The 26,478-nt window shown below is 37.3% G+C and overlaps 1 protein-coding gene across 3 annotated transcripts in view; it reads right to left on the reverse strand.

The window, feature by feature from the left end:
* METTL15 (methyltransferase 15, mitochondrial 12S rRNA N4-cytidine) overlaps positions 1-26,478 on the reverse strand; it is a 421,910-nt gene that overhangs the window by 163,471 nt on the left and 231,961 nt on the right. The window contains exons 7-8 of one of the 3 annotated variants that reach the window (XM_037999553.2): positions 10,773-10,875; positions 5,891-5,995 (exon numbers count right to left, since the gene is read on the reverse strand). The exons of 1 other annotated variant lie outside the window; for it this stretch is intronic. In XM_037999553.2, the coding sequence (XP_037855481.1) occupies positions 5,977-5,995; positions 10,773-10,875 (122 nt within the window). In that variant the 3' untranslated portion in view covers positions 5,891-5,976. Of the gene's footprint in view, positions 1-5,729; positions 5,996-10,772; positions 10,876-26,478 lie in introns of those variants that run through there. One more of the 3 variants, XM_008003675.3, reaches the window with a different exon arrangement.

Genomic DNA, 26,478 nt, shown 5'->3' on the forward strand with positions numbered 1-26,478 from the left:
TGGATAGTCAGTGAAGGTACAGGTTGGGGACTGAGATGACTGATATTTATTGAGCACTTTGAGTCAGGCACCTCAAATCATGAGATTCTTAGAATACGCTTATAAAGTAGGATTATCACTGTGGTTATCTGACCGAGAAAACAATGAAGGTACAAAGAGTTTAAATGGCTTGTTCAAGTGTGTAAGCTAGGATAGAAAATTTTGGGATATAAACCAAAGTCCACTTGGCTTGAGAGCCAAAGTTTCTGACCACTACCCAATGCTGTCTCCTGGTAATCAGAAAGGAACTTTCTTTTATGTGAAAACTAGGTGGAAAAGAAAGAAGAAAGGGAGAGGAGAAGGAAATATTTATGTGTCAAGCACATTCACATGTACTATCTCATTGGATCTTCAGAAGTATTCTATTTGGTAATATCTTCTCCATTTATTGAGGAGAAAACTGATACTCAGTAAGGTTAAGTGATTTTGCCAAGATTCTGGAATTCATACGTGGTAAAGCCAAAGAACTGTTTGTAAACTGAAAGTATACTGTCCTTCCAGTCTACTCTCTCAGCCTTACAAGTGACACACCCCTTCCAAAGTAAAAAGCAAAGGTTCTGCGTACCAAGAGCAGGAAATAAAATGCAAAGAACTGTTCTGTGTGCACTGAGCCAGGATGTTAATAGCAACTGTGAGGTTCTGGATATGCCTACGGAGTCAGGCCCAAGTGTGTGGCTAACTGTGCCCAGTCTCCTCGAGAAATGAGTCCTGAGGCCAGCACACCTTGGCCTGTGTCAGCCAGGGCCAACCCAGATAATGCCTCTTCTTCCCAGGAGCACATCCTGGTTCAGCCAGGATGCCATATGGGTCTCCGATTAATTTGAAAATGAAAAATTATGGCTTGAAGATGTTTTAGCTCCAAATACCAAGAAATGATGGTATTAACCTGTGAAATAATTTCAGCTTGTCCTATGAAATGACATAATTCAAATGGTGTTTTGTTTCTAGGCCTCCGGTTTGGCATAGTTCATCTGGTCTGAAAATGTTTTGCCAAATGAGAATTCATGCCACTGCCTTGACAGAGTCACCTTTGGGGTCAGAGAATGCCAGGATATTGTCTGCCCCAATTAGAATGGCTGGCTTGGCTTTCTTTCTAAACAAATCCTGGCCTTTGAAAGCTTTCCTGCAGAGAGTTTTCTTTTGCCTCCACTTTGTGCCTCCATATAAATAAGCTTGAACAATTTTTCTCCCATATTTCTTAACTTGTTGACTATTTTGAAATGTTCAATCTAACCGTCCCATATCCTTGCATACAGAGAAGACTCATGCCACTCATTTGACAAATGTTGAGTGTCTACTGCAGGCCAGGCACTGTGCTAGCTACCTTGAGCAGTAGGTAAACAAGATCAACAAAGTTTTTATCTCAAAGATCTTGAAATCCAGTGGGGGGAGACCAAAAATAGTGAAGCAAATACATAAATGGACAAAATAATTGGACTGTAAAACAACACTAGGAGAGATATAAGCAAGGTTATGAGATACCAAATATCCAGCAAAGGCAACTTTAGGTAGAAGATCAGGGAAGACCTCTTTGAGAGGGTAACATTTGAGCTGAGAGACAAGAGGGAACAAAGAGCTGAAGTCACAAAATTGTATGTTCCCTAGCAGCCTAGTGGTTAGGAACAAAAAATTACATGCAGAGACAACACATGCAACAGCCCTGAGGTGGAAAATAGCTTTGTACGTTTGAGCAAGAGAAGACAGCTAGAGTTCCAGGAGGATAATGAGCAAAGGAAAAAGATGGTATAAGATAAAGTTGGAAAGGTATGGGGACTCCAAATCATCTGAAGCCCTGTAGCAATGATATATATTATTTTATTCAATCCTTCCACAAACTTGTTAAGTACAGTTGTCCCTTGGTATCCCTGGGGGACTGGTTCTAGTACCACCACCCCCTCCCCTGGCAAATGCCAAACTCCAACAATGCTAAAGTCCCTTATATTAAAAAATGTAGTACTGCATATAAGTTATGCAAATCTTTCTCTATACTTTAAATCTCTAGATTACTTATAATGCCTAGTACAATGCATATGCTATGTAAATATTTGTTATACTGTATTGTTTTTAATTTGTACATTTTACTGTTTATTTCCCAAATATTTTCAATCTGTGTTTGGTTAAATACATGGTTATGGAGCTCATGGATACACAGAGCCAATTGTATTAATATATCTTTTCTTTCAATGAAAAAACAGAGGTGTGGGGAATTTAATGTAATGGTGAATTTTCTCCAAAGACCAAGAAGACCTGGCCTTTGCAGAACTACTATTAACCTACAAAAATTTCCAAACTGACATACTTTAAATAAAATTTTTCCCTCAGGCTCTTGGATTGAGTGGGCCTAGAAAAACCTCAACATTTATTGAAATGTATGAATTTTTGCAGTTTTTCAAAAGAGCCACCTTTAGAACAGTGACCTAGGGATAAGGTTATATGATTAACTTCTACCTAAAGGTAGTAGCTGAAAACAGTAACACAAGTTGGGATAAAGGGAGAAGGTGCCATTGAGCCTTGTCTTTGTGTAGTAGCAGGCAAGTACTTTGGGGGTGACCCAGGAACATGTGGACACTTTGTGCTCTGTGGGAGTGCTTTTGTGGGTCCTTCAGAGTTCTCCTGTAGGGACCTTTCCTACTCCCAGAGATGCACTCTTCACCTGCTCTCTCATTATTTCTTTGTTAAGGGAAAGGTCCTCCCACTCACCTCTGTACTGATGATTTTAAAAAACTGCTCAGCCTCAGTATCCCACGCATTTCTAGTTCCATGTCTCCTCCCTTCCACAGTGATTCTCTACACATTTTTGTTGGCAACATACTTTGACATAATTCAAAACATACACGAAGGGATTAAAAGTTCAATACTGGATTTAAAATAAGTTTTGTAAATTGAAAACATAAATTTACCCAATTATTACACCACTCACCGATTTCCCTTAAGCTTTATGTCACTATGTGAGTAGAAATATTCACTGCCCTGACCTTTCTTGCTTCTGTTGTTGAATGAGCTGAACTAAGTAGGATACAATAAAGTCAGGTTTTTTTTTCATCCACTGCTGCCCTCAAGCCATTCTGCCAGATCTCTATTCTCTGTCCTCTCAGACGAATTCAATAAGCTTTTTTAGCCGTATCTGAATAATAACAGAATAGAATCATTTCAGATATTAAAAATAAATCTAAAATGACATCCAATCTCTCACACAATGTTAGGTTCCTCTCTTAGTGTGCCATGACCCAAAAATTCTATAGATTAGCAGTTAAAAAATTGGCAAAGCCCACTTTTCCACTGCTCCAACATACTATTCTCCCCCCCAGTATGTTACTCTTGGTAACACCAGGTTGGGACAGGGAAAAGATGAAGAGGCAAAGGGGAGAAAGGTTTCATCCATGGAGAGTGCTATTGTTATCCGGTACTGGTGTGCTCTGCGGATATTTTGTGCTCTATGGGAGTGCTTTTGTGGGTCCTTCAGAGTTCTGCTGGAACGTTTCCTAGCCCCATAGATGCATTGTTAACCTATTCTCTCTATTTCCCTCTCAGCTCCTGCTCCAATGGTACATTCCGTAGTCTCATTTCTTTGCTGCCTTTTGGAAAGTACTGAGATATGTCCAGCTTCTCTCTTAGAATATGGGGTTCTTCTCAGCCATTGTCTTCAATCGCAATTGCAAGATAGAAAAAGTCTCGCTTGACATCTTATTAAACTTACATACTTATGAGGAAAAGATCTCTTGCATCCCAGTTAAGCCCCCCATTTTTACACAAAGATTATATACCTCTTACCTCATCTTTCCCTCATTCAGTGGCTACCTGCTGTTTATCACATGGTAGGAACTCTTATTTTGATACTTCCTCAGACATAATCATATGAGCCTCTGTTAGAGCTAAGTAAATTTTACACATTAATAAAGGTCTGGTGGCACACCCTTCAAAATTTTGATGTACTCCTGCCCTCCTGTATATTTCCACTTGGATATCTCTTGTCACTTCAAACTTAATATTCTCAAAGTAAAACAACATTCTTCCCTTCAAAATGGCTCCTTGTCAACAGGTAAGATATTCTTCCAGGCATTTATGATGAAAAACGGTCAACTTTTTGAGCCTTTTGCTATCTGCCAAGCGCAGTTGGTCATCACCCCCATTCATACTTCTGGGGCTCTTCTCCTTTAGGCCTCACATTACCTCACTCTGAAGAGCTGCAGTAATCTTCTAACTGGAGCCCCAGAATTTGGGCTTTTCTTTTCTAAGTTAGGCTGAATATGGCTGTATGACACTTAAATCCTGCTTTCATAGTGATGTTCTAATTTTACTGCTCAAAAGCCTGTTTTCCTACTGATGCCTGACAAAATTTCTAGACTCATATCTGACTGTCTCTTAACACTTTAGCCTTTTCTCCTGCTTTTCCATATCATGCAACTGATATTATAAACTAGGCCATTGTTCTATGAATACATATTTTGATGTGACCATTTTGATTCTAGGATATTTTACTGTAAACATCGAACCATTGAGCTGTCAGTTTTTGCTGTTGCCTGGATGCCCAATTATCTTTCCTCCCTCAATGAGCTTCACCTCATCTTGACCTCAATATATCCATGACCCTTGGCGGTGGGGTGAAGACTGGGGTGAGGGAAAGGAAGGGCTGAGGTACTGGGAGAAATCAGATTCTGAGATAGAAGAGTTCAAAGACAGGGCAAGGAGCAGGAATAAGGTGAAACTTTGGGATGGGAAGAGGAAAAGGAATGTATATAATATTCTGTGGTTGAAAAATGTTAGAATGGCGATCATTCAAAAGTCAGGAAACAACAGGTGCTGGAGAGGATGTGGAGAAATAGGAACACTTTTACACTGTTGGTGGGATTGTAAACTAGTTCAACCATTATGGAAAACAGTATGGCGATTCCTCAAGGATCTAGAACTAGATGTACCATATGACCCAGCCATCCCATTACTGGGTATATACCCAAAGGATTATAAATTATGCTGCTATAAGGACACATGCACACGTATGTTTATTGCAGCACTATTCACAATAGCAAAGACTTGGAATCAACCCAAATGTCCATCAGTGACAGATTGGATTAAGAAAATGTGGCACATATACACCATGGAATACTATGCAGCCATAAAAAAGGATGAGTTTGTGTCCTTTGTAGGGACATGGATGCAGCTGGAAACCATCATTCTCAGCAAACTATCACAAGAACAGAAAACCAAACACCGCATGTTCTCACTCATAGGCGGGAACTGAACAATGAGATCACTTGGACTCGGGAAGGGGAACATCACACACCGGGGCCTATCATGGGGAGGGGGGAGGGGGGAGGGATTGCATTGGGAGTTATACCTTATGTAAATGATGAGTTGATGGGTGCAGCACACCAACATGGCACAAGTATACATATGTAGCAAACCTGCACGTTGTGCACATGTACCCTACAACTTGAAGTTTAATAATAATAAATAAATTAAAAAAAAAAAAAAAAAGAAAAGAAAAATGTTTCACATTTGACTCAGTATGTAAAAATGTCTGCACTAAATTTTGTTCTTTCCATCCTGGACACATGAAGTTTATGATACTTCTAAGCCTTTGCTGTTCCTTGAGTGCCCTCTATTCATATTCAGGTTCACAAATATTTACTGAGTGGCTCCCCTACTCTCCTGCCCTAGTTGTTAGAGTGATAGAGGTGAGTAAAACATGAGGGAAAGTCTTTCCCTGAAGGATCTCACAGACTAGTGGGTAGACAGGTCGGCTATTAAGTTTAATATGAAAAATGCTTCAAGTTGTTGTGGGAGCACCAAAGTGACACAGCCATGTTGGTGGCTGATTTCATGGGTCACTCATTTTTGCCTAAACATACCCTCTTCCCAGCAGAAAGGTCAGACAGAATTTTCTTGCCTATGGTGTGAAGAGGTGCAGGTTAAGCCTTGGGACATCTCCAAAAGAGTTTAGATTCTCCAATGCAACCTGCAAAGAAAGTAAGTAGATTTAAGGTAAACAGAATAATAAGTTACATTACCCAGAATCACAATACCTATACTATATATACTTGCCTCACAATTTTTTTCTACAGTGCCTGTTTTCACCTTTGTAACTATGATACCTGATTGGGGGAAATTAAGGCAGAATGGGTAAATGATTTGCTTCATGGTTTCAGGCAAAGTGAACTGCCTAGCTAAGTTTATAAAACTTAAACAGTAAAGCTGCAAAACTTAAACTTGTAAGCTTTGGCTTTAAAGCCTTCCTAGCCATAAGCTTTCTTTATTTAAGACCTGTCAATACTGCCTATGATTTTGCTCAGCTGTAAATTTCCTGCCACATCTTATTTCATCATTACACATGACTGGTGAATGTTGTTCTTGTCATACTTAAATTGCCTTAAGTTTACACTTAATTTATACTCAAATGCAAAGACACATGTACCATACTAGGGCATGGGCAGCAAGCTGTTCAGACTCATGGAATTGTGTACAACCTTTCACTTGGATAGTATGGCAAGGTTTATAAAACACTTTCTCACATGAATTAACTCATTGACTTCCCAGTGAAGCAGATATTGGTATAGAGATGTGGGGCAGGGAGCTAAAAAGAAGATTCCAGAAGTTTATGCTCCTTGTTTGTGTTGATAAATAATTGTTTCTAAATTCATAGCTTTGGGCCAGGTGCAGTGGCTCACACCTATAATCCTAGCACTTCGAGAGGCTGAGGTGGGCGGATTGGATTGCCTGAGCTCAGGAGTTTGAGACCAGCCTGGGCAACATGGTGAAACTCCGTATCTATTAAAAACACAAAAATTAGCTGGGCATGGTGGCGCGTGCCTACAGTCCCAGCTACTCAGGAGGCTGAGGCAGGAGAATAGCTTGAACCCGGGAAGTGAAGGCTGCAGTGAGCTGAGATTGAGCCACTTCACTCCAGCCTGACAACAGAGCAAGATTCCGTCTTAAAAAAAAAAAAATTAATTTTTAAAAATTCATAGCTTTAAGCAATCTATCTCAAATTCCATTTAGTTTACAAGTAAAGTAGACCCTGCTGCTATTGCCCTACCCTCCAGGGAGAAATTAATGGAGCTCATTCTACTTTCCCACTGGATAAACTTCTCAAATCTGGGTACAATATGGGAGAGTGAGAGATCCTTGCTCTGAAAAGTTGCTTGGTAACCAGTGACATAGCATAAATATATTTTAATAGTTAAGGCAAAGAATTTCTATGTGGGAGTTTGTCATTTCTGCTTCACGAAATTCCCCAACACAGCAGAAGCTCTTGGGGACAGAGATTTTTGCCTTATAGTGCTCAGTCAGTGAGTACCTATTGATAGCATCAATTTTTGAATTATATTTATCCCTTTTCACAATGTGCCAACTGCAGTACAAAACGAATTCCCTATTTGGGGTCAGGTGCTTGCCCATAAAAAGACAAGAAGTCAAAAACAAGTAGAGAAAAAGGAGTGTATTAAAATTTAGAAAGACCAGGCTCTTATCCAAAAGTCCTCAACCCAAAGTAATTTTGTTTATAACCTGATTTTTCCATTAGAGGAACAATTGTTTTAGTTTACTTGGATTGATTCAGTAGTTAACGTGCTCAAATTGTAGAGTATGGGTGGCCTTTTTGTTTTGTTAATGCCAGATGTAATTTTGTAATAAAACTATTTTTGTTTATTTAAAAACCACATTCAAATTGTGAAATAGGAATTCTACCCTCTTTGCTCTTCCTTTTTCTCATTTCCTTCAAATTTCTCTAAAATTATCCTCTTGCAAATCAATGGATTTGTGAATTTTGGCCATCATCCATAAGGAAGCAACAAGAATTTGTGGCCCAGATTTGTAAATATTCCCATGGATGAGATAATGGTGGCCATCTCTCTTTTGGATACAGGAACTGTTTCTTATTTTTCTACAGGCCCTAGAGCACATAGCATACAGAAGGTATATAAATAGTGCTTAAAAGAAAAGTATATATGGAAAGAGTAGAGAGGAAAGGCCAGAGCTTTTATTTAATAGCATGTCTAATATGGGTGGCTATCTCCACTTTAGCAACAGAAATATTTTTAAGGGAAAGAGAAAAACTCTGTAAGACATCCATGAAACAAGTCATTGTACCCAACTCTCATCATTTATGTAACACCTTCTTGCAATTCTATACTGCTTAATCATTGTTACCATTTGTAATTTTGTTACCATTTGTAATTTTATTTAATATTTTTATTAACTTTTTTTTCTAAAAATATTTACAAAGGAAGCAAAAGCAATTCTGACACAAATCAGAACAGTAGCTGCCCACAAAAGATGGAGATTGACCAGGACTTTCTGGGGAGATGAAAATGTTCTAAATCTCAATGTGGAAAATATACTTGTTAAAACTCATTGAATTATGTGCTTAAGAACTGGGCAGATTAAATAATTTAATTTTTTCTGCAATTAAAATATATTTAAGGTAAATAAACAGATCAAGTAACTAAAGATACTCACAATTAAAGCGAATAGTGTTATTAAATTCTAGATACTACTCCTTAGAGAAGGCTCTAAATCTGATACCTGCTTTCTCTTTTTAAAACAAATTAGTAAGCAAGTAAAAAAGAATAAAGACATGTTAGTAGCTCTATATCTTCTTCTTCCCTTTCCTTTATTTAGGCAATATATTAGTATCTTGCCTTCCATTGTCAAATAGCCCTATGTGAGGCCGGAAAAGGTAGGCTGCTCAGATAAGGAAGGCAGACCTGTGCAGAGGAGGCTAATCTGAACACAGGGCAAGTCTGCTTGCCAAGAGTGTGGTGACCTAGCACTATCAGAAGATTGGCCACACCCAAGGAGATTGAGCAGTTAATAAACATATTGCGAATAATGAGAACAAGGTTTTTCACTATTGGAAAGGGAGTTACAATTAAGGAAAAGATAAAGCAATAATAAACCCAACCAATACTAGATTAAAACTGAAGGTACCAGAGTGAGCTACTAGTTTTAGTTGTAGATGTATATAGAGATAAATATAAATACAAATGTGTGTGGTTCCTAGTTATCTGCAGAAAAAGCCTAAGAGTAATGGTACTCCAATAGTAATGATCACCTAATGCTCATATCTTCGTTTGAAATACTGAAATGAACAAAGACTCCTTGAAGAAATGCCTGAATCCAAGGCTGCGGCTGAGAATGTGATGAGCCTGGAACACCTTTCATAATAGAAAGAAAGAAAATACTCAAAGAATGCGGATGTATTAAAAGAATACAGAAGCAAGCTTGAAGGAACTGGCTCCCAGTGACCAAAGTACAAATGAAACATTAAAATAATGCTAAAAGAACAAATTATAACCCATTGAATAATCTAGTACCCCATTGATATAAATAAACAAATACATATATACATACATACATAAATGGATAGACCAGGTGCAGTGGTTGCTCATGCCTGTAATTCTAGCACTTTGGGAGGCTGAGGAGGGAGTGTAACTTGAGTCCAGAAGTTCGAGACTAGCCTGGGCAACATAGTGAGACTCCAGAATCTACAAAAAAATAAAGTAACTAGCCGAGCATGGCAGCATGAACCTGTAGTCCCTGCTACTTGGGAGGCTGAGGTGAGAAGATCGCTTGAGTCCAGGAGGCTGAGGCTGCAATAAGCCATGATTGCACCACTGCACTCCAGCCTGAGTGACAGGGTGAGACCCTGTCTTAAAATAAGAAGAAGAAATTAAATAAATGGGTAGAAGAGTAAGCTCTTCCTCACAGCAGAAAGCTTCCAATAAGATGTGGAAGGAATATTGTTTTAAAAATTCACCATTTGGCAATAAACATAATAATAATTAACCCAAGCAAAAAACTTCAACAGATACTAAAACTAGTAGGTCAAAATGAGGTAAAGAAAGAGTTTTACATAGTCTCAAAGTATCTCAGTTCAAAATATTTGTTAATTACAAAGGGAACAAGAAGTAGAGAAACCTGGTGGACGTAATCTTAATCAAGTGACCGAAACAAACACCATCAGTAATGGGACACATAGATATCATGTGCAATCTGATAGGATGGTAATGAAAATAAAATAGCAAGTGTGACAGTCTGATCAAAACCTCATAACCTGGGTCTAACCATGAGGAACCACTGACAAACTCAAATTGAAGGATATGTTGAAACACAACTGGCTGATCTTCAAAAATGCTAAAGTATCGGTTCAAGAAGAGAACACTGTCTAAATTCTGCTTAGAGATGTTAGGAAAGGCATACTAAAGGAGATAACTTAGATATATAAAATGAAGCAGTTGTCATAACTTAAAGAGGAAGTCATTCTAGGCACAGGAGACAGCATTTTCAAAGGTGTGGAATTCTGGGTACTATAGTGAGTTCGGTACCTAGAAAGCATAGAAAGATGGTAGCTGCAGCCAGGGAGATGGGCTGGGGCCAAATTATGAAGGATCACTTTCCTCTGTATTTTGCACAGTGAAATGAGTACACAGAAATTGAGTGATTAATTCTGGAGGAGTTGATGGGTTAGTCCATGTCTGAGAAGCAGTTGCCCAGTCAGGATTGAATACAGAAGCAGTTTATTAAGAGAAATGCATGCATGAAAGAATATATGATAGGAGCTGGAGAGGGCTGGAAGAGTCATGAGATTGTAATGTAAGTCTGACCCCAAGTGAAGATGAGAGGTAAAGATGGTTGGGTCGTATGTTCAGCAAAATCATTCATGAATCCTTCAGCCAAAGTAAATGACAGAGTAGTCCCCTTCTCTCCCAAGAATCAGGCCGCCTTACTATTCCTACCTCACTTTATCATTGGTAGCAACTACCCCTTGGTAGGCCTCAGTGGCAACACAAGACTGGACTTCAAAGTGCAGTAGCAGGTACCGTTGGTCCATTATGCTGTCTGCAATAGAAGGGAAACAAAGCACATTCTCATTACCACCACTTATTTTATTTATTTATTTATTTATTTATTTATTTACTTACTTATTTATTATACTTTAAGTTCTAGGGTACATGTGCACAATATGCAGGTTTGTTACGTATGTATACATGTGCCATCTTGGTGTGCTGCACCCATTAACTCATCATTTACATTAGCTATATCTCCTAATTTTACCCCTCCCCACTCTCCTGACCCCATGACAGGCCCCAGTGTGTGATGTTCCCCATCCTATGTTCGAGTGTTCTCATTGTTCAATTCACATCTATGAGTGAGAACATGCGGTGTTTGGTTTTCTGTTCTTGCAATAGTTTGCTGAGAATGATGGTTTCCAGCTTCATCCATGTCCCTACAAAGGATATGAACTCATCCTTTTTAATGGCTGCATAGTATTCCATGGTGTATATGTGCCACATTTTCTTAATCCAGTCTATCATTGACACACATTTGGGTTGGTTCCAAGTCTTTGCTATTGTGAATAGTGCCACAATAAACATAAGTGTGCATGTGTCTTTATAGCAGCATGATTTATAATCATTTGGGTATATACCCAGCAATGGGATGACTGGGTCAAATGGTATTTCCAGTTCTAGATCCTTGAGAAATCGCCACACTGTCTTCCACAATGGTTGAACTAGTTTACAGTCTCATCAACAGTGTAAAAGTGTTCCTATTTATCCACATCTTCTCCAGCACCTGTTGTTTCCTGACTTTTTAATAATCGCCATTCTAACTGGTGTGAGATGGTATCTCATAGTGGTGTTAATTTGCATTTCTCTGATGGCCAGTGATGATGAGCATTTTTTCATGTGTCTGTTGGTTGCATAAATGTCTTCTTTTGGGAAGTGTCTGTTCATATCCTTTGCCCACTTTTTGAAGGGTTTTCTTTTTTCTCCTAAATTTGTTTGAGTTCTTTGTAGGTTCTGGATATTAGCCTTTGGTCAGATGAGTAGATTGCAAAACTTTTCTCCCATTCTGTAGGTTGCCTGTTCCACTCTAATGGGAGTTTCTTTTGCTGTACAGAAGCTCTTTAGTTTAATTAGATCCTATCTGTCAATTTTGGCTTTTGTTGCCATTGCTTTTGGTGTTTTAGACATAAAGTCCTTGCCCATGCCTGTGTCCTAATTGGTATTGCCTAGGTTTTCTCCTATGGTTTTTATGGTTTTAGGTCTAACATTTAAGTCTCGAATCCATCTTGAATTAATTTTTGTATAAGGTGTAAGGAAGGGATCCAGTTTCAGCTTTCTACATATGGCTAGCCAGTTTTCCCAGCACCATTTATTAAATAGGGAATCCTTTCCCCATTTCTTGTTTTTGTCAGGTTTGTCAAAGATCAGATGGTTGCAGATGTGTGGTATTATTTCTGAGGGCTCTGTTCTGTCCCATTGGTCTATATCTCTGTTTTGGTAGCAGTACCATGCTGTTTTTGTTACTGTAGCCTTGTAGTATAGTTTGAAGTCAGGTAGCGTGATGCCTCCAGTTTTGTTCTTTTGGCTTAGGATTATCTTGGCAATGTGGGCTCTTTTTTGGTTCCATATGAAATTTAAAGTAGTTTTTTTTTTTTTTTTAAATTCTGTGAAGAAAGTAATTGGTAGCTTGATGGGAATGGCATTGAACCTATAAATTATCTTGGGCAGTATGATCATTTTCACAATATTGATTCTTCCTATCCATAAGCATGGAATGTTCCTCCATTTCTTTGTTTCTTCTTTCATTTCGTTGAGCAGTGGTTTCTAGTTCTCCTTGAAGAGGTCCTTCACATCCCTTGTAAGTTGGATTCCTAGGTATTTTATTCTCTTTGAAGCAATTGTGAATGGGAGTTCACTCATAAGTTGGCTCTCTATTTGTCTGTTATTGGTGTATAAGAATGCCTGTCATTTTTGCACATTGATTTTGTATCCTGAGTCTTTGCTGAAGTTGCTCATCAGCCTAAGCAGATTTGGGGCTGAGACGATGGGGTTTTCTAAATATACAATCATGTTATCTGCAAACAGGGACAATTTGACTTCCTCTTTTCCTTATCGAATACCCGTTATTTCTTTCTCTTGCCTGATTGCCCTGGCCAGAACTTCTAACACTATGTTGAATAGGAGTGGTGAGAGAGGGCATCCCTGTCTTGTGCCAGTTTTCAAAGGGAATGCTTCCAGTTTTTGCCCATTTAGTATGATATTGGCTACGGGTTTGTCATAAACAATTCTTATTATTTTGAGATATGTCCCATCAATACCAAATTTATTGAGTTTTTAGCATGAAGGGCTGTTGAATTTTGTCAATGGCCTTCTCTGAATCTATTGAGATAATCATATGGTTTTTACCTTTGGTTCTGTTTATATGCTGGATTACATTTATTGATTTGCATATGTTGAACCAGCCTTGCATCCCAGGGATGAAGCCCACTTGATCGTGGTGGATAAGCTTTTTGATGTGCTGCTGGATTTGGTTTGCCAGTATTTTATGGAGGATTTTTGCATCAATGTTCATCAGGGATATTGGTCTAAAATTCTCTTTTTTTGTTGTGTCTCTGCCAGGCTTTGGTATTAGGATGATGCTGGCCTCATAAAATGAGTTAGGGAGGATTTCCTCTTTTTCTCTTGATTGGAATAGTTTCAGAAGGAATTGTACCAGCTTCTTCTTGTACCTCCGGTATAAGTCAGCTATGAATCTGTCTGGTCCTGGAATTTTTTTGGTTGGCAGGCTATTAATTATTGCCTCAATTTCAGAGCCTGTTATTGGTCTATTCAGGGACTCAACTTCTTCCTGGTTTGTCTTGGCAGAGTGTATGTGTCCAGGAATGCATCCATTTCTTCTAGGTTTTCTAGTTTATTTGCATAGAGGTGTTTATAGTATTCTCTGATGGTAGTTTGTATTTCTGTGGGATTGGTGGTGATATCCCCTTTATCATTTTTTATTGCATCTATTTGATTCTTCTCTCTTTCTTCTTTATTAGTCTTGCTAGTGGTCTATCAATTTTGTTGATCTTTTCAAAACACCATCTCCTGGATTCATTGATTTTTTTGAAGGGTTTTTGTGTCTCTATCTCCTTCAGTTCTGCTCTGATCTTAGTTATTCCTTGCCTTGTGCTAGCTTTTGAATGTGTTTGGTCTTGCTTCTCTGGTTCTTTTAATTGTGATGTTAGGGTGTCAATTTTAGATCTTTCCTGCTTTCTCTTATGGGCATTTAGAGTCATAAATTCCCCTCTACACACAGCTTTAAATGTGTCCCTGAGATGCTGGTATGTTGTATCTTTGTTCTCATTGGTTTCAAAGAACATCTTTATTTCTGCCTTAATTTCATCACAGACTAGCAATTGCTTCGAGATTTTGTTATCACCAGGCCTGCCGCACAAGAGGTCCTGAAGGAAGCACTAAACATTGAAAGGGACAACTGGTACCAGCCACTGCAAAAACATGCCAAATTGTAAAGACCATTGATGCTAGGAAGAAACTGCATCAACTAATGAGCAAAATAACCAGCTAACATCATAATGACAGGATCAAGTTCACACATAAGAAAATTAACCTTAAATGTAAATGGGCTAAATGCTCTAATTAAAAGACACAGACTGGCAAAGTGGATAAAGAGTCAAGACCCATCAGTGTGCTGTATTCAGAAGAATCATTTCACGTGCATAGACACACATAGGCTCAAAATAAAGGGATGAAGGAAGAGCTATCAATCCAATGGAAAACAAACAAAGGCAGGGGTTGTAATCTTAGTCTCTGATAAAACAGACTTTAAATCCACAAAGATCAAAAGAGACAAAGAAGGCCATTACATAATGGTAAAGGGATCAATACAACAAGAAGACCTAACTATCCTAAATATACATGCACCAAATACAGGAGTACCAAGATTCATAAAGCAAGTCCTTAAAGACCTACAAAGAGACTTAGACTCTCACACAATAATAATGGGAGACTGTAACACCCCACTGTCAACAATAGACAGATCAACGAGACAGAAAGTTAACAAGGATATCCAGGAATTGAACTCAACTCTGCACCAAGTGGACCTACAGAACTCTCCACCCCAAATCAACAGAATGTACATTCTTCTCAGCACCACTTCACACTTGCTCCAAAATTGACCACATAGTTGGAAGTAAAGCACTCCTCAGCAAATGTAAAAGAACAGAAATTATAACAAACTGTCTCTCAGACCACAGTGCAATCAAACTAGAACTCAGGATTAAGAAACTCACTCAAAACTGCTCAACTACATGGAAACTGAACAACCTGCTCCTGAATGACTACTGGGTACACCACCACATCTTTTAGAAGAAGAGGTGAAGGAAATTCCAGGGAAATGTGTGAAAGAGTTTAAATGCAAACATTTGGTATTTCACCTTTGTTCTTATTTAAGTATCAATTTCCTCTTAGTTACAAGAGTCATAGACATTTTTGAGTTGAGCCGTGACTACATTTGTCCATCTGTGGTTAGTAAACACGGACATCTAATCTGGGAGAGTCTATCATTTTGCTTTGCTTAATATGGTTAGTCTTCTGTTTTTAGTCTTTGGTGCACCTGTGGAGGCTAACCTCAATAATACATAATTCTCTTTTCTCTGGAGTTACTTGATGTATTATGGAACACAAGTTGTTGTACACAAAACACATGCTGGTTAGTAACTACATATGCCTTAAATAAAAATAGGAAAATAAATTCGACTTCTATTTAGTAGGAAGACACATTTCTTCTTAAATGTTGTTATTGTTGCAGAGAAAAGTATTTTTGATTTTGAAAAGGTTGAGAAAATTGAAATCAACAAATTTTGTTGTGATTCTGATGTTGAAAAGACTATAAATCCATAACAAAATTTCAAGTTGCTTTAACCTATTCTTAACTGCAAATTTTCTAAACCCCATTAAAGAAATGGTCTTGCTAGACTCATTTTATCAGGTTTGGAGTATCTTCCTTCTTTATCAAGTGCCTAAAAAGTCCTCCAAATTGCATAAAAAACACCCATAAAATATGACTCATTGCATTTTTGGTGAGTAATGCAATTAACACTGTAATATGGTAGCTACATTTAAAAAATTTTTATTTACATTTATTAACTGCTAGCGTTGGGAACTTTTTTTAACTCTGAGAAACAGATTGAAGATGCCCAGTGTAGATTCAAAAAAACTTAACAATGTGCCCTTTCCTCAAAAGATAATGTGTCTGTTCCAAATGATTCCATTTAAAAACACAACAGAGCATTTATTTGGGTAAAAACTGGTGCCTAAATTTCAGAACATATTTTCATTCAATGGCAAGAAAATTGTTATTCCAAAAATGAGATGCATATAGGAGGTAGCTTAACTGAGGAATCATGCTAAAGATGTGTCTTTAAAATAGCTGCTGCATAGGAGTGATAGCTTTGACATTTGGTCTTCAAGACTACTCTGTTAAATGCTCTACTATATCTGAATAGTGTAGCAATATTTTTTGTGTGATGAAGGCGGTGAAGAATTTCTATGTTTTAGAAAATAATCATTTAATAGCTTTCATTATAAATGTCATTCCTGGCCTCATATATGCTGTGGTTACTTGTTCCTGGTCAGGAATGCACTGATTTATGCAGAATAGACACTCATCTTTTAATTCGAATCTGAAAAGCAATCCTGGTATGGTCAGCCTGAAGCAATTTTTAGAGGATGTTGCTATGAGTTTTCTTGATTTTGGATGTGGGTACAAAGGTCTGCTTTGGTCATTTTATTTTAAAGGTTGTCTTGTAGGTGCACCAAATCCACTGGTCCTTTACAGAAAAGGAATGAAAAGATGCAGCTTCTTCATAGGTCAGGGTTGCTGCATTGCAGTTCAGAGAACACAGATTCCATCTTATTCCATGTGTGATGCAGCAAAGTATTATACTCCTTTTTCTTCAAGCTAGAATCGTATTTCCCAAAATTACATATGACTATGCTGAGTTAGAAAAGATAAACTAGGCAGGGTGCAGTGGCTCACATCTGTAATCCCAGCAATTTAGGAGACAGAGGCGGGCGGATCACCTGAGATCAGGAGTTCGAGACCAGCCTGGCCCACATGGTGAAACCCCATCTCTACGAAAGATACAAAAATTTAGCCGGGCGTAGTGGTGCACGTCTGTAGTCCCAGCTACTCAGGAGGCTGAGACAAAAGAATCATTTGAACCTGGGAGGTGGAGGTTGCAGTAGGCCAAGATCACTTCATTGCACTCCAGCCTGGGTGACAGTGAGACGCTGTCTCAACTATAACAATGACAACAACAAAAAAAGAAAAGATAAACTATTCATTTATTGCCAGATACTTATGGTGGGGGAGTGGAATTATTTTCAAAAGGTGAAAAATTGATTATTTCTTTAAGAAAGCCAGATATACCTGTAGTGATTGAGTTATTAAAATGTAGTCCAAAATGAGATGTGCTGTAAGTGTAATATAAACACTGGATATTGAACCCTTGAACAAAAAAAGAATATAAAACATTCCATTTTTATATTGATTACATGCTGAAAAAATTTTGAATATATTAAACAGACTATACTATTAAAATTTATTTCACCTGTTTCATTTTACTTTTCTCAATGTAGCTTCTCAAACATGTAAAATTACAACGTCGCTAAAATTTGTGGCGTGCATTATATTTATATTAGACCGCATTAGTCTAGAATATTCAGTCTATTCAAATCCTGACATCACTTAATCTCTTCCATTCTTTGTGCCCAGCACAAAATTTCTGTGAGGGTCCAGCTTAGCTTTGCAGGGACACTGGCCATGTTAATTGATGACAAAATGGAAATCCTCTAAGACAGTGTATGGAGCTTGAAGCACCCAGGTATGAAAGAACCAGATGAGGTTAAAAGGCAGAAATCTTAGCCTTTGCTCGTTGACATATCACTGAGTCACATGTGGGGAATGTGACTTGAATTGAGAGAAGTTTCTCTAGTACAGGAGTTATTGGACTGGAGCCCATGATAGAACTGAAGAGTTTTCATAAACCTCTTGATATTATAAACAAAATTAGTGTGCATGTGCTGTTTTCCTTAGTGAGCCTGTCCTTTCAATTAGATTTTTCAAAGGTTCAGGAACTATTGCTTCAAAAATATTAAGAATCTTACTTCCAGGAAGATATGGCTCATTCAGACAGGTTATTATCTCATAATTACTGTTATATAGTCATCCATGTCTCTGAATATTAGTATTCTTAATAATGTGAATATATGCATTCATATGTCAGGGAGACCTAAATGGTGCTTGGTCTTCCTAGAGAGAGCATTTGGAGAAAACTATGTCATGGAAGTCAAAGTGCATGGCTATTGGTGAATAAGAATAACTAACAGTAAGGGTGAGACAAGTAGACTATCAATGGCATTACAAGAAAAGGCCACCTCATTGAATTATGTACCAGGAAACTAAGCTATTGATGATTCAGCAAAAAACTTATAGTTCTCACCCTAAACAAATGTTATAAACCCAGCTCTTTTTGGAAGAAAACTTCATTCATTTCTTTATTTGGGCTGTCATAGTACTTACCTTGTATTACAGAATTTTCCCTGTTTACATACTACCTTTTCAAAATTGACATATCTGTCTCACCCTATACTAAACAAGGGTCTTCAAGAACAAGAAGCACTTTTTTTACTCTATTGTCCCCAATGCCTTGCAAATAGACACTCAACAGAAGTTGAGTAAAATAATAAAATAATGGTTGTTGCTTGATTTCTATACATTTCAAAATAAAAGACAACCTATGAACAAATACAACTTTAAATATTAGAATTTATTTGGAAGGCTAAATAAAAGGCTAGAGCTGTATACAGTTTTAGTAAAACTGACTAGATTTAGCATTTGACCCTGTTCAATGCTCAAAAATTGAACTGATCTGAAGAAAGATTGCACGCAGGACTGCAGCTGCGATACACTTCTCCCAGGCCCAAACAGCGTTGAGTCATTCACCACAGTTAGTTTGTGAGTGAAGGAAACAATTTTTTTTTTTTTTTTTTTTTTTTTTTTTTTTTTTGAGACGGAGTCTAGCTCTGTCGCCCAGGCTGGAGTGCAGTGGCGTAATCTTGGCTCACTGCAGCCTCCCGGGTTCATGCCGTTCTCCTGCCTCAGCCTCCCGAGTAGCTGGGACTACAGATGCCCGTCACCACGCCCGGCTAATTTTTTTGTATTTTTAGTAGAGACAGGGTTTCACTGTGTTAGCCAGGATGGTCTCAATCTCCTGACCTCATGATCCGCCCACTTCGGCCTCCCAAAGTGCTGGGATTACAGGCATGAGCCACTGCGCCCGGCCAGGAGACAAACTTTTAAGTTAGAGAAGTATAAGCAGTCGTAGATCTGGGAGTCATCAGGAAATGTTTGCTACTTTAAAGAACTGACTGAAAGTTAAACAGGTTAATGTGACATTTCAAAGGGATTTTGAAATTCAATAGCTTTCTCTAGCAGTTGATGTTTATTCTCTGGTTGTAAGGCAAATGTTGAATTTCTTCTAAGGAACAAAAATAGATTCTAGAATAACTAGATAGGTTCAACATTCACCATAAATTTTTTTTTTTTCTTCTCCCTGACCTTCCCCACTCCATGAAAAGATATTATATATGTATGTTTACAATGGGAAATGAAAACAATATCTGGCTGGCATTTAAACATGGTTTTCTTCATCATCAAAGGGGTTTGTATGAAAACAATAATTTTACAGTTAGAAGTACATTTTCATCCAAAAGAGAAAAGCAGAATCATAAAGAATATACATAAATTCAGGAAGAGGACATATTCTCTATTTCTTACCAAAACAGCACTCCGTAGGAATGTAAGATGTTTGCCATGATTAAGTGAAAGTTGTATGAGTCAAATAATCTCTTTCAAAAGCACATTATCAAATGTTGGTTAGTAAGGCTAATGACAAAGATATGTCACGGAGCATACTGTATTACTTACAGACTAGGATATGAATTGTACACCTGTGCATACAAAACAATTTCACAAAGCTTTATTAGGATACTGAAAAATTCCCTTTAGGTGAATCAGTTACCAAGTAAAGGTGAAGAACATACTTTAACTTAATATTCAGATGAAAGAAGGCTTTAAAGTCATCTATTCTAAACCTGTTATTGATTTGGTTATAAATAACAGAAATCCAATCTGAACCTATTCCATTTTCTAAACAGGGGGAGAGAGGACAGAGGAATTTCGTGGCTTATAAAATCTAAGAATGGGGCCAGGTGTGGTGGCTCATGCCTGTAGTTACAGCACTTTGGGAGGACAAGGTGGGAGGATCACTTGAGCCCAGGAATTTAAGACCAGCCTGGGCAACATAGAGAAACCCTGTCCCTACAAAAAATTTAAAAAAAAAAAAAAGTTAGTCCAGCCTGCTGCCACATACCTGAGAGACTGATTCCAAAATCTGTGCTTTCAAAATAACGCTGAAATTAGACTGCTTTTGTAAAATGGATATATGTTCACTACAAACATTTTAAAACAGAAAAACATTTTCAAAGAATGATTAAACATACCAAATCCCTCCACCTAGAATTAAACATCATTAATAAAGAATATCTTTCTTGTATCACTAATGCCAGAAAAGTAAATAGAACAGCAAATTTTTTTTTTTTAAATTATACTTTAAGTTTTTGGATACATGTGCAGAACGTGCAGGTTACATAGGTATACATGTACCATGATGGTTTGCTGCACCCATCAACCAGTCATCTACACTAGGTATTTCTCCTAATGCTATCCCTCCCCTAACCCCCCAGCCTCCTACAGGCCCTGATGTGTGATGTTTTCCCCCCTGTGTCCACGTATTCTCATTGTTCAACTCCAACTTATGAGTGAGAATATGTGGTGTTTGTTTTTCTGTTTCTGTATTAGTTTGCTGAGAATGATGGTTTCCAGCTTCATCCATGTTCCTGCAAAAGACATGAACTCATCCTTTTTTATGACTGCATAGCATTCCATGGTGTGTATGTGCCACATTTTCTTTATCCAGTCTATCATTGATGGGCATTTGGGTTGGTTCTAAGTCTTTGCTATTGTGAATAGTGCTGCAATAAACATACATGTATGTGTGCCTTTATAGTAGAATGATTTATAATCCTTTCGGTATATGCCTAGTGATAGTATTGCTGGGTCAAATGGTATTTCCAGTTCTAGATCCTTGAGGAATTGCAACACTGTCTTCCACAATGGTTGAACTAACTTACACTCCCACCAACAGTGTATAAGTGTTCTTATTTCTCCACATCCTCCCCTGATCTGTTGTTTCCTGACTTTCTGATGATCGCCATTCCATCTGGCATGAGACCATATCTCATTGTGGTCTTGATTTGCATTTCTCTAATGACCGGTGATGATGAGGGTTTTTTCCGTATGTTTGTTGGCCACATAAACATCTTCTTTTGAGAAATGTCTTGTTCATATCCTTTGCCCACTTTTTGACGGGGTTGTTGTTTTTCTTGTAAATTTAAGTTCCTTTTAGATTCTGGGTATTAGCCCTTTGTCAGATGGATAGATTGCAAAAATTTTCTCCCATTCTGTAGGTTGCCTATTCACGTGATAATCTCTTTTAGAACACCAAAAATTTTTATAGAGAGGGCACATTGGAATATGTAGCTTATTTTTGAATAGAAGCATAACTTTTAAGTTGAATTTAACTGACATTAGAGAGTAATGGATTGCTGAATCTAGATTTTTAGTACAAAAATGACTTGTCACAAAAATTATAAAATGCACAAAGATGTTGGAATCATTTTTAAACATTTAAAAAATTTTAGATTATAAAATGTTTAAAAATGATTCCAACATTTTGACAGAATTGAATCCTTGCTTCCTAAAAATAAATTAGTGTACATTTACTTCTCTATCTCCTGACCCTTCAGCTTCATAATTTCAGTGAGTTGTTAGTTTTGTATTTTCAAGCCTTATGTATTTTGTTTTGTAACTGTAATTCTTGTGATTGTTTACTCTCATTTCCATATTTACAGGGATTCTGAGCTTATCACAGTTCCTTTTATCAGACAACTTCTCCCTTACTGACTTTTTGTTTTTCACATCTTGATTTGCTGGATTTCATCATCAAATAGTTCCCCTCTCCCTGCCCGGCTTTCTCCTCGTCATGGCTAATGTGACTTATATTCCTTGAGAATGCCTCTTGCCTTTCCACTCACAGGGTTTTTTTGTTTGTTTGTTTTTTGTTTTTTCTTCAACTTTGATTTCCAGCAGGTTTTACTATGCTGTTCCTCGAAAGTTTGGGAGCTTCTCGGATCTGTAATTTGATGTCTTTCATCAGTTTTAGGAAATTCTGTCACTTTCTTTCCAAATATGGCTTCTGCTACATTGTTGCTGTTGATTTTGGTCATCTCTCTTTTTGGAAGGCCAATTACACCTGAGTTAGACTTCTCATTGTAACTCTTATGTCTTTTGTACTTTTTTTTTTTTCCTTTTTCTTCATGTCTCATTATGCTTTATTCTAGATATTTCCTTCCAAAATATCTTTTAGTTGATGATTTTTCATTGTGTCTAATCTGCTCTTAAATCAATCCATGGAGTTCTTAAAGTTGAGTACTACTCAGTTCTAGAATTTTTATTTTTTATAGTTTTCAGCTTTTTAATTTCCCTGAACATATTTACAGCATTGTGTGTGAATCCCTCATGGGTCTCTTTTTTATTACATGTATTCTTCATCTTTTAAAAATCACATCACATTTCTTCGTGACTGGTCATTTTTTTTTTTATTTAGTGATAGACATTAAATATGAACAATTACAGAAATTATTTTAGAACTTTTCCCCAAAAGAAGATTTTAAATAGCTTTTGAAGGCACTTAGGGACTCTAGCATCTAGGATCAATTTAATCCAACTTCAAGGGCTAAGACGATTTAAAACTGAGCTGCAATTCCTTCAAGGTCCAGTTTGGTTGCAAGTTTACATGTACTTCCCAAAAGACTATCAAAAGTTCCTCTTAGTTTCTCAGCTGCCTCTTCTGAAACTCACAACTGGCAGCTACAAATGCTGATCTAACCTCTAGGTTTTTTCCTGCTCCAAGATCTTTTTCATTCCTTATTAGCTCTCTGATGCTTTCACCTAGACTTCTTATAAAAAATATTTTGTCGAGGGTTTCTAGTTGTTGTGAGATGGTTAACCTGAATTACCTTGTCATTACCAAAGTTGAAGTCCTGGTTTGTAATTTGATGTCAATTTTAACACCTTGATTCTTGCTGGTTTAATACCTACACTATAATAAAAAGTTTCTTTTATTTAAATCTAGGAAGACTCCAAACTGTTTCTTCCATTATTGTCTTGATATCTCTCATCCACTCTTTGGATGATCATGAAGGGATTTCACAGTGTTACCCTCACTACATGCCCATTCCTAGGACTAACTACCTTGTAAACAATTCACATAAGTCATGGTCTGGCTATGAAATAGAGAGAAGATGATTCCATGAAAGAATCGGTGTTAGAGAGACAAACTGATTTTGGAGGATGCAATGGAATAAAACATTTTTATGGAAGGATAAACACTATCAAATCTTGTAGAGATCAGGTAGCTAAAGACGGTGATGAGGGTGTTGGGCCTGGTAATTAAAAGCCAACATTAACTATTAAGAGAACATTTCTACAAAGAACACCCTAGAATGAATTAAAAAATAGATGAAGAGTTGGAGGCAGTGTAGATTCTTTAAGAAATCAAGTTATGAAAGAAAACAGAAAACAGGTGGTATTTTGGTAAGAAAAACAGTCAATGGTTTGCTTTTAGCATGGGGCCCTTTCGAAAATCTTTGCAGACTGAGGGAAAGACACTAGCAAAGAAAGGCTTAAAGACTGTAGGCACAAGTAAAATGGACTGAACCAAGTCTTGGTGAAGACAGGGAAAAAAAAAAAAAAAAAAAAAAAAAGGAAGCAAAGATAGCTTTCTGCTGAAATACAGGAGTACAAAGTAGGGATAAAGAGATTTATAAATGCCCAGATGAAGGTTAAGGGGGTGGGAATTAGAAGAATCCAGTTCGATAACATTTATTTCTGTGGTCTGTAAAAGGAAAGATCAGCTTTAAGTATAAGTACAGGCATGTATTGCTTAATGATAGGAAATAAATTGAGACATGTGTCATTAGACAATATCATTGTGTGAACAGTATACTTACATAAACCTAGATAATATAGTCTTCTACACACCTAGGCTAAATGGTATATAGCCTATACAAACCTATACAGCATGTTCCTGTACTGATAATGTAGGCAACTGTAACACAATCGTATTTGTGTATCTAAACATATTAAAGATATAGTAAAAATACTAAAAATACTGTATAAAAGATAAAAAAAGGTGCACTTATTATGAATAGAGCTTTTATGACTGGAAGTTGCTCTGAGTCAGTGAGTTGTGAATGTTAAGGCCTAGGTCATTACTACACACTACTGTAGACTTTATAAACACTGTATACTTAGGTTACACTAAATATATTAAAAAAATTTTTTCTGGTTTGGTGTGGTGACTTGCAACTATAGTCCTAGCACTTGGGAGGCTAAGGTGGGAGGATTGCTTGATTGTTGATAAGGGTATTGGGCCTGGTAACTGCTTTACATGCATGTCTCAGTCCATTTTTATTTCTACACAAATTTTATTTATATAAAACTCAGGAGTTCAAGACTACAACAACCTATGATCCCACCACTGCACTCCAGCCTGGGCATCACAGCGAGACTCTGTCTCTTAAAAAAAATTAAAATTAAAACCTAAAAATTTTATTTCCTCAATAATAAACTACATTAGCTTAAAGTAAGCTTTTTACTTTATAAACTTTTTTACTCTTTTGTAATAACACTGAGCTTAACACTCAAACATGCTGCACAAAAACATTTTCTTTATATCCTTATTCTATAATTTTTGTATTAATTTTTAAAATTTACTTTTAGTCTATTTACATTTAAGGTTAATATTGTTATGTGTGAACTTGATCCTGCCATTATGATATTAAAAAACTAAGCCACAGACACACACATTAGCCTAGACGTACACAGGGTCAGGATGATCAATTTTACTATCTTCTACCTCTGCATCTTGTCCCACTGGAAGGTGTTCAGGGGTAATAATGTACATAGAACTGTTACCTCCTATGGTAACAATGCCTTCTTCTGCAATACCTCCTGAAGGACCTGCTTGAGGCTAACAGTAACTTAAAAAAAAATATGTAAAGGAGTACACTCTAAAATATGATAAAATATAGTAAATACATAAAAAAGAAACATAGTCACTTATCACCAAGTATTATGTATTGTACTGACTGGCAATGCAGGTTAACAGCAGCATCATCATAAATATGTGACTATTACATTGCCCTGTCACATTACAATGGTTAAGATGTCACAAGGTGATAGGAATTTTTCAGCTCCATTATAATTTCATGGGGCCACCATTGTATACGTAGTCCATCGTTGACTAAAATGTTAAGTGGTGCATGAGTGTAGTCCACCTACCTTTCACCAGTTATTTTCCCTTTAAGACCTGCAACACACACTTTTATTGGTCTTTTTTATTGGCCTCTTCTCACTGGCTTTAGAGTACAGAACTAGAAAACTTTTTCATAGTCCTGCAACAATCTTCCATCTAATATCTCACAAATCACTAATTTCCTTTTCCCCCCTCAATATGTATTTTGGAGAATCTTACTATAAAGACTCTGTAGGTTGGCCACTTACTGATATGAAGGTGTAGGAGGACAAATACTTTCTCTTACCTAAATGAATGCCAAATAACTTCAGCAGTTGATTCCTTCTATCCCATTTTTTTCTTATAAATGGAAACTCCACAAGAGCAATGACTGTGTTTTATATACCCTGTCAAGGTGTAGCAAATACTGGGAGTGTTTAATAAATAATAAATAGGAGTGAAATTCCCAAATAATAAAACAGACTATAACCCTATCAATTGCTGCTAGTGATGCAGGGGCTGCACTTAAAACTACCAAGGAAAAAAGAAGACATCCTTAACCATAATGTTCAGAAATGTAAGTTACATTTTGGTAAATCTTTTCCAGCAAAAGAATAGCACTATGTACTCACTGAGTATTTACTATATGCCCAGAATTGTGCTAACTGCTTTACATGCGTGTCTCAGTCCATTTTTATTTCTACAAAGAATACCTAAGGCTGACTAATTTACAAAGAAAAGAGATTTATTTCGCTCATGGTTTTCTAGGTCATACGAGAAGCATGGCACCATCAGTTCCTGGTGAGGGCTACAGGGTGGATCCTCTTATGGCCAAAGGCAAAGGGGAGCTGGTGTGTAATCACAAGGCAAGAGAGGAAGTGAGAGAGAAGAGGGAGGAACCAGGTTCTTTTTAACAACCAGCTCTCTGGGAACTGATATAGCGAAAACAATTGTTACTATGAGGAAGGCATTAAGCCATTCATGAAGGACTCTTTCCCATGACCCGGACATCTTTTATTAGGTCCCATATCTAACACTGGAGGCTAAATTTCAACATGAGATTTGGAGGGGTCAAATAAACCATCTCCAAAATACAGCAGTGCATTATCTCATTTCATTCTTACAAGTTTCAGTTCATAAAAATTTATCTTCTGTTTGATTCACAGAAACAT

Source organism: Chlorocebus sabaeus, chromosome 1 (genome assembly GCF_047675955.1).
Source record: "Chlorocebus sabaeus isolate Y175 chromosome 1, mChlSab1.0.hap1, whole genome shotgun sequence".
NCBI lineage: Eukaryota > Metazoa > Chordata > Mammalia > Primates > Cercopithecidae > Chlorocebus > Chlorocebus sabaeus.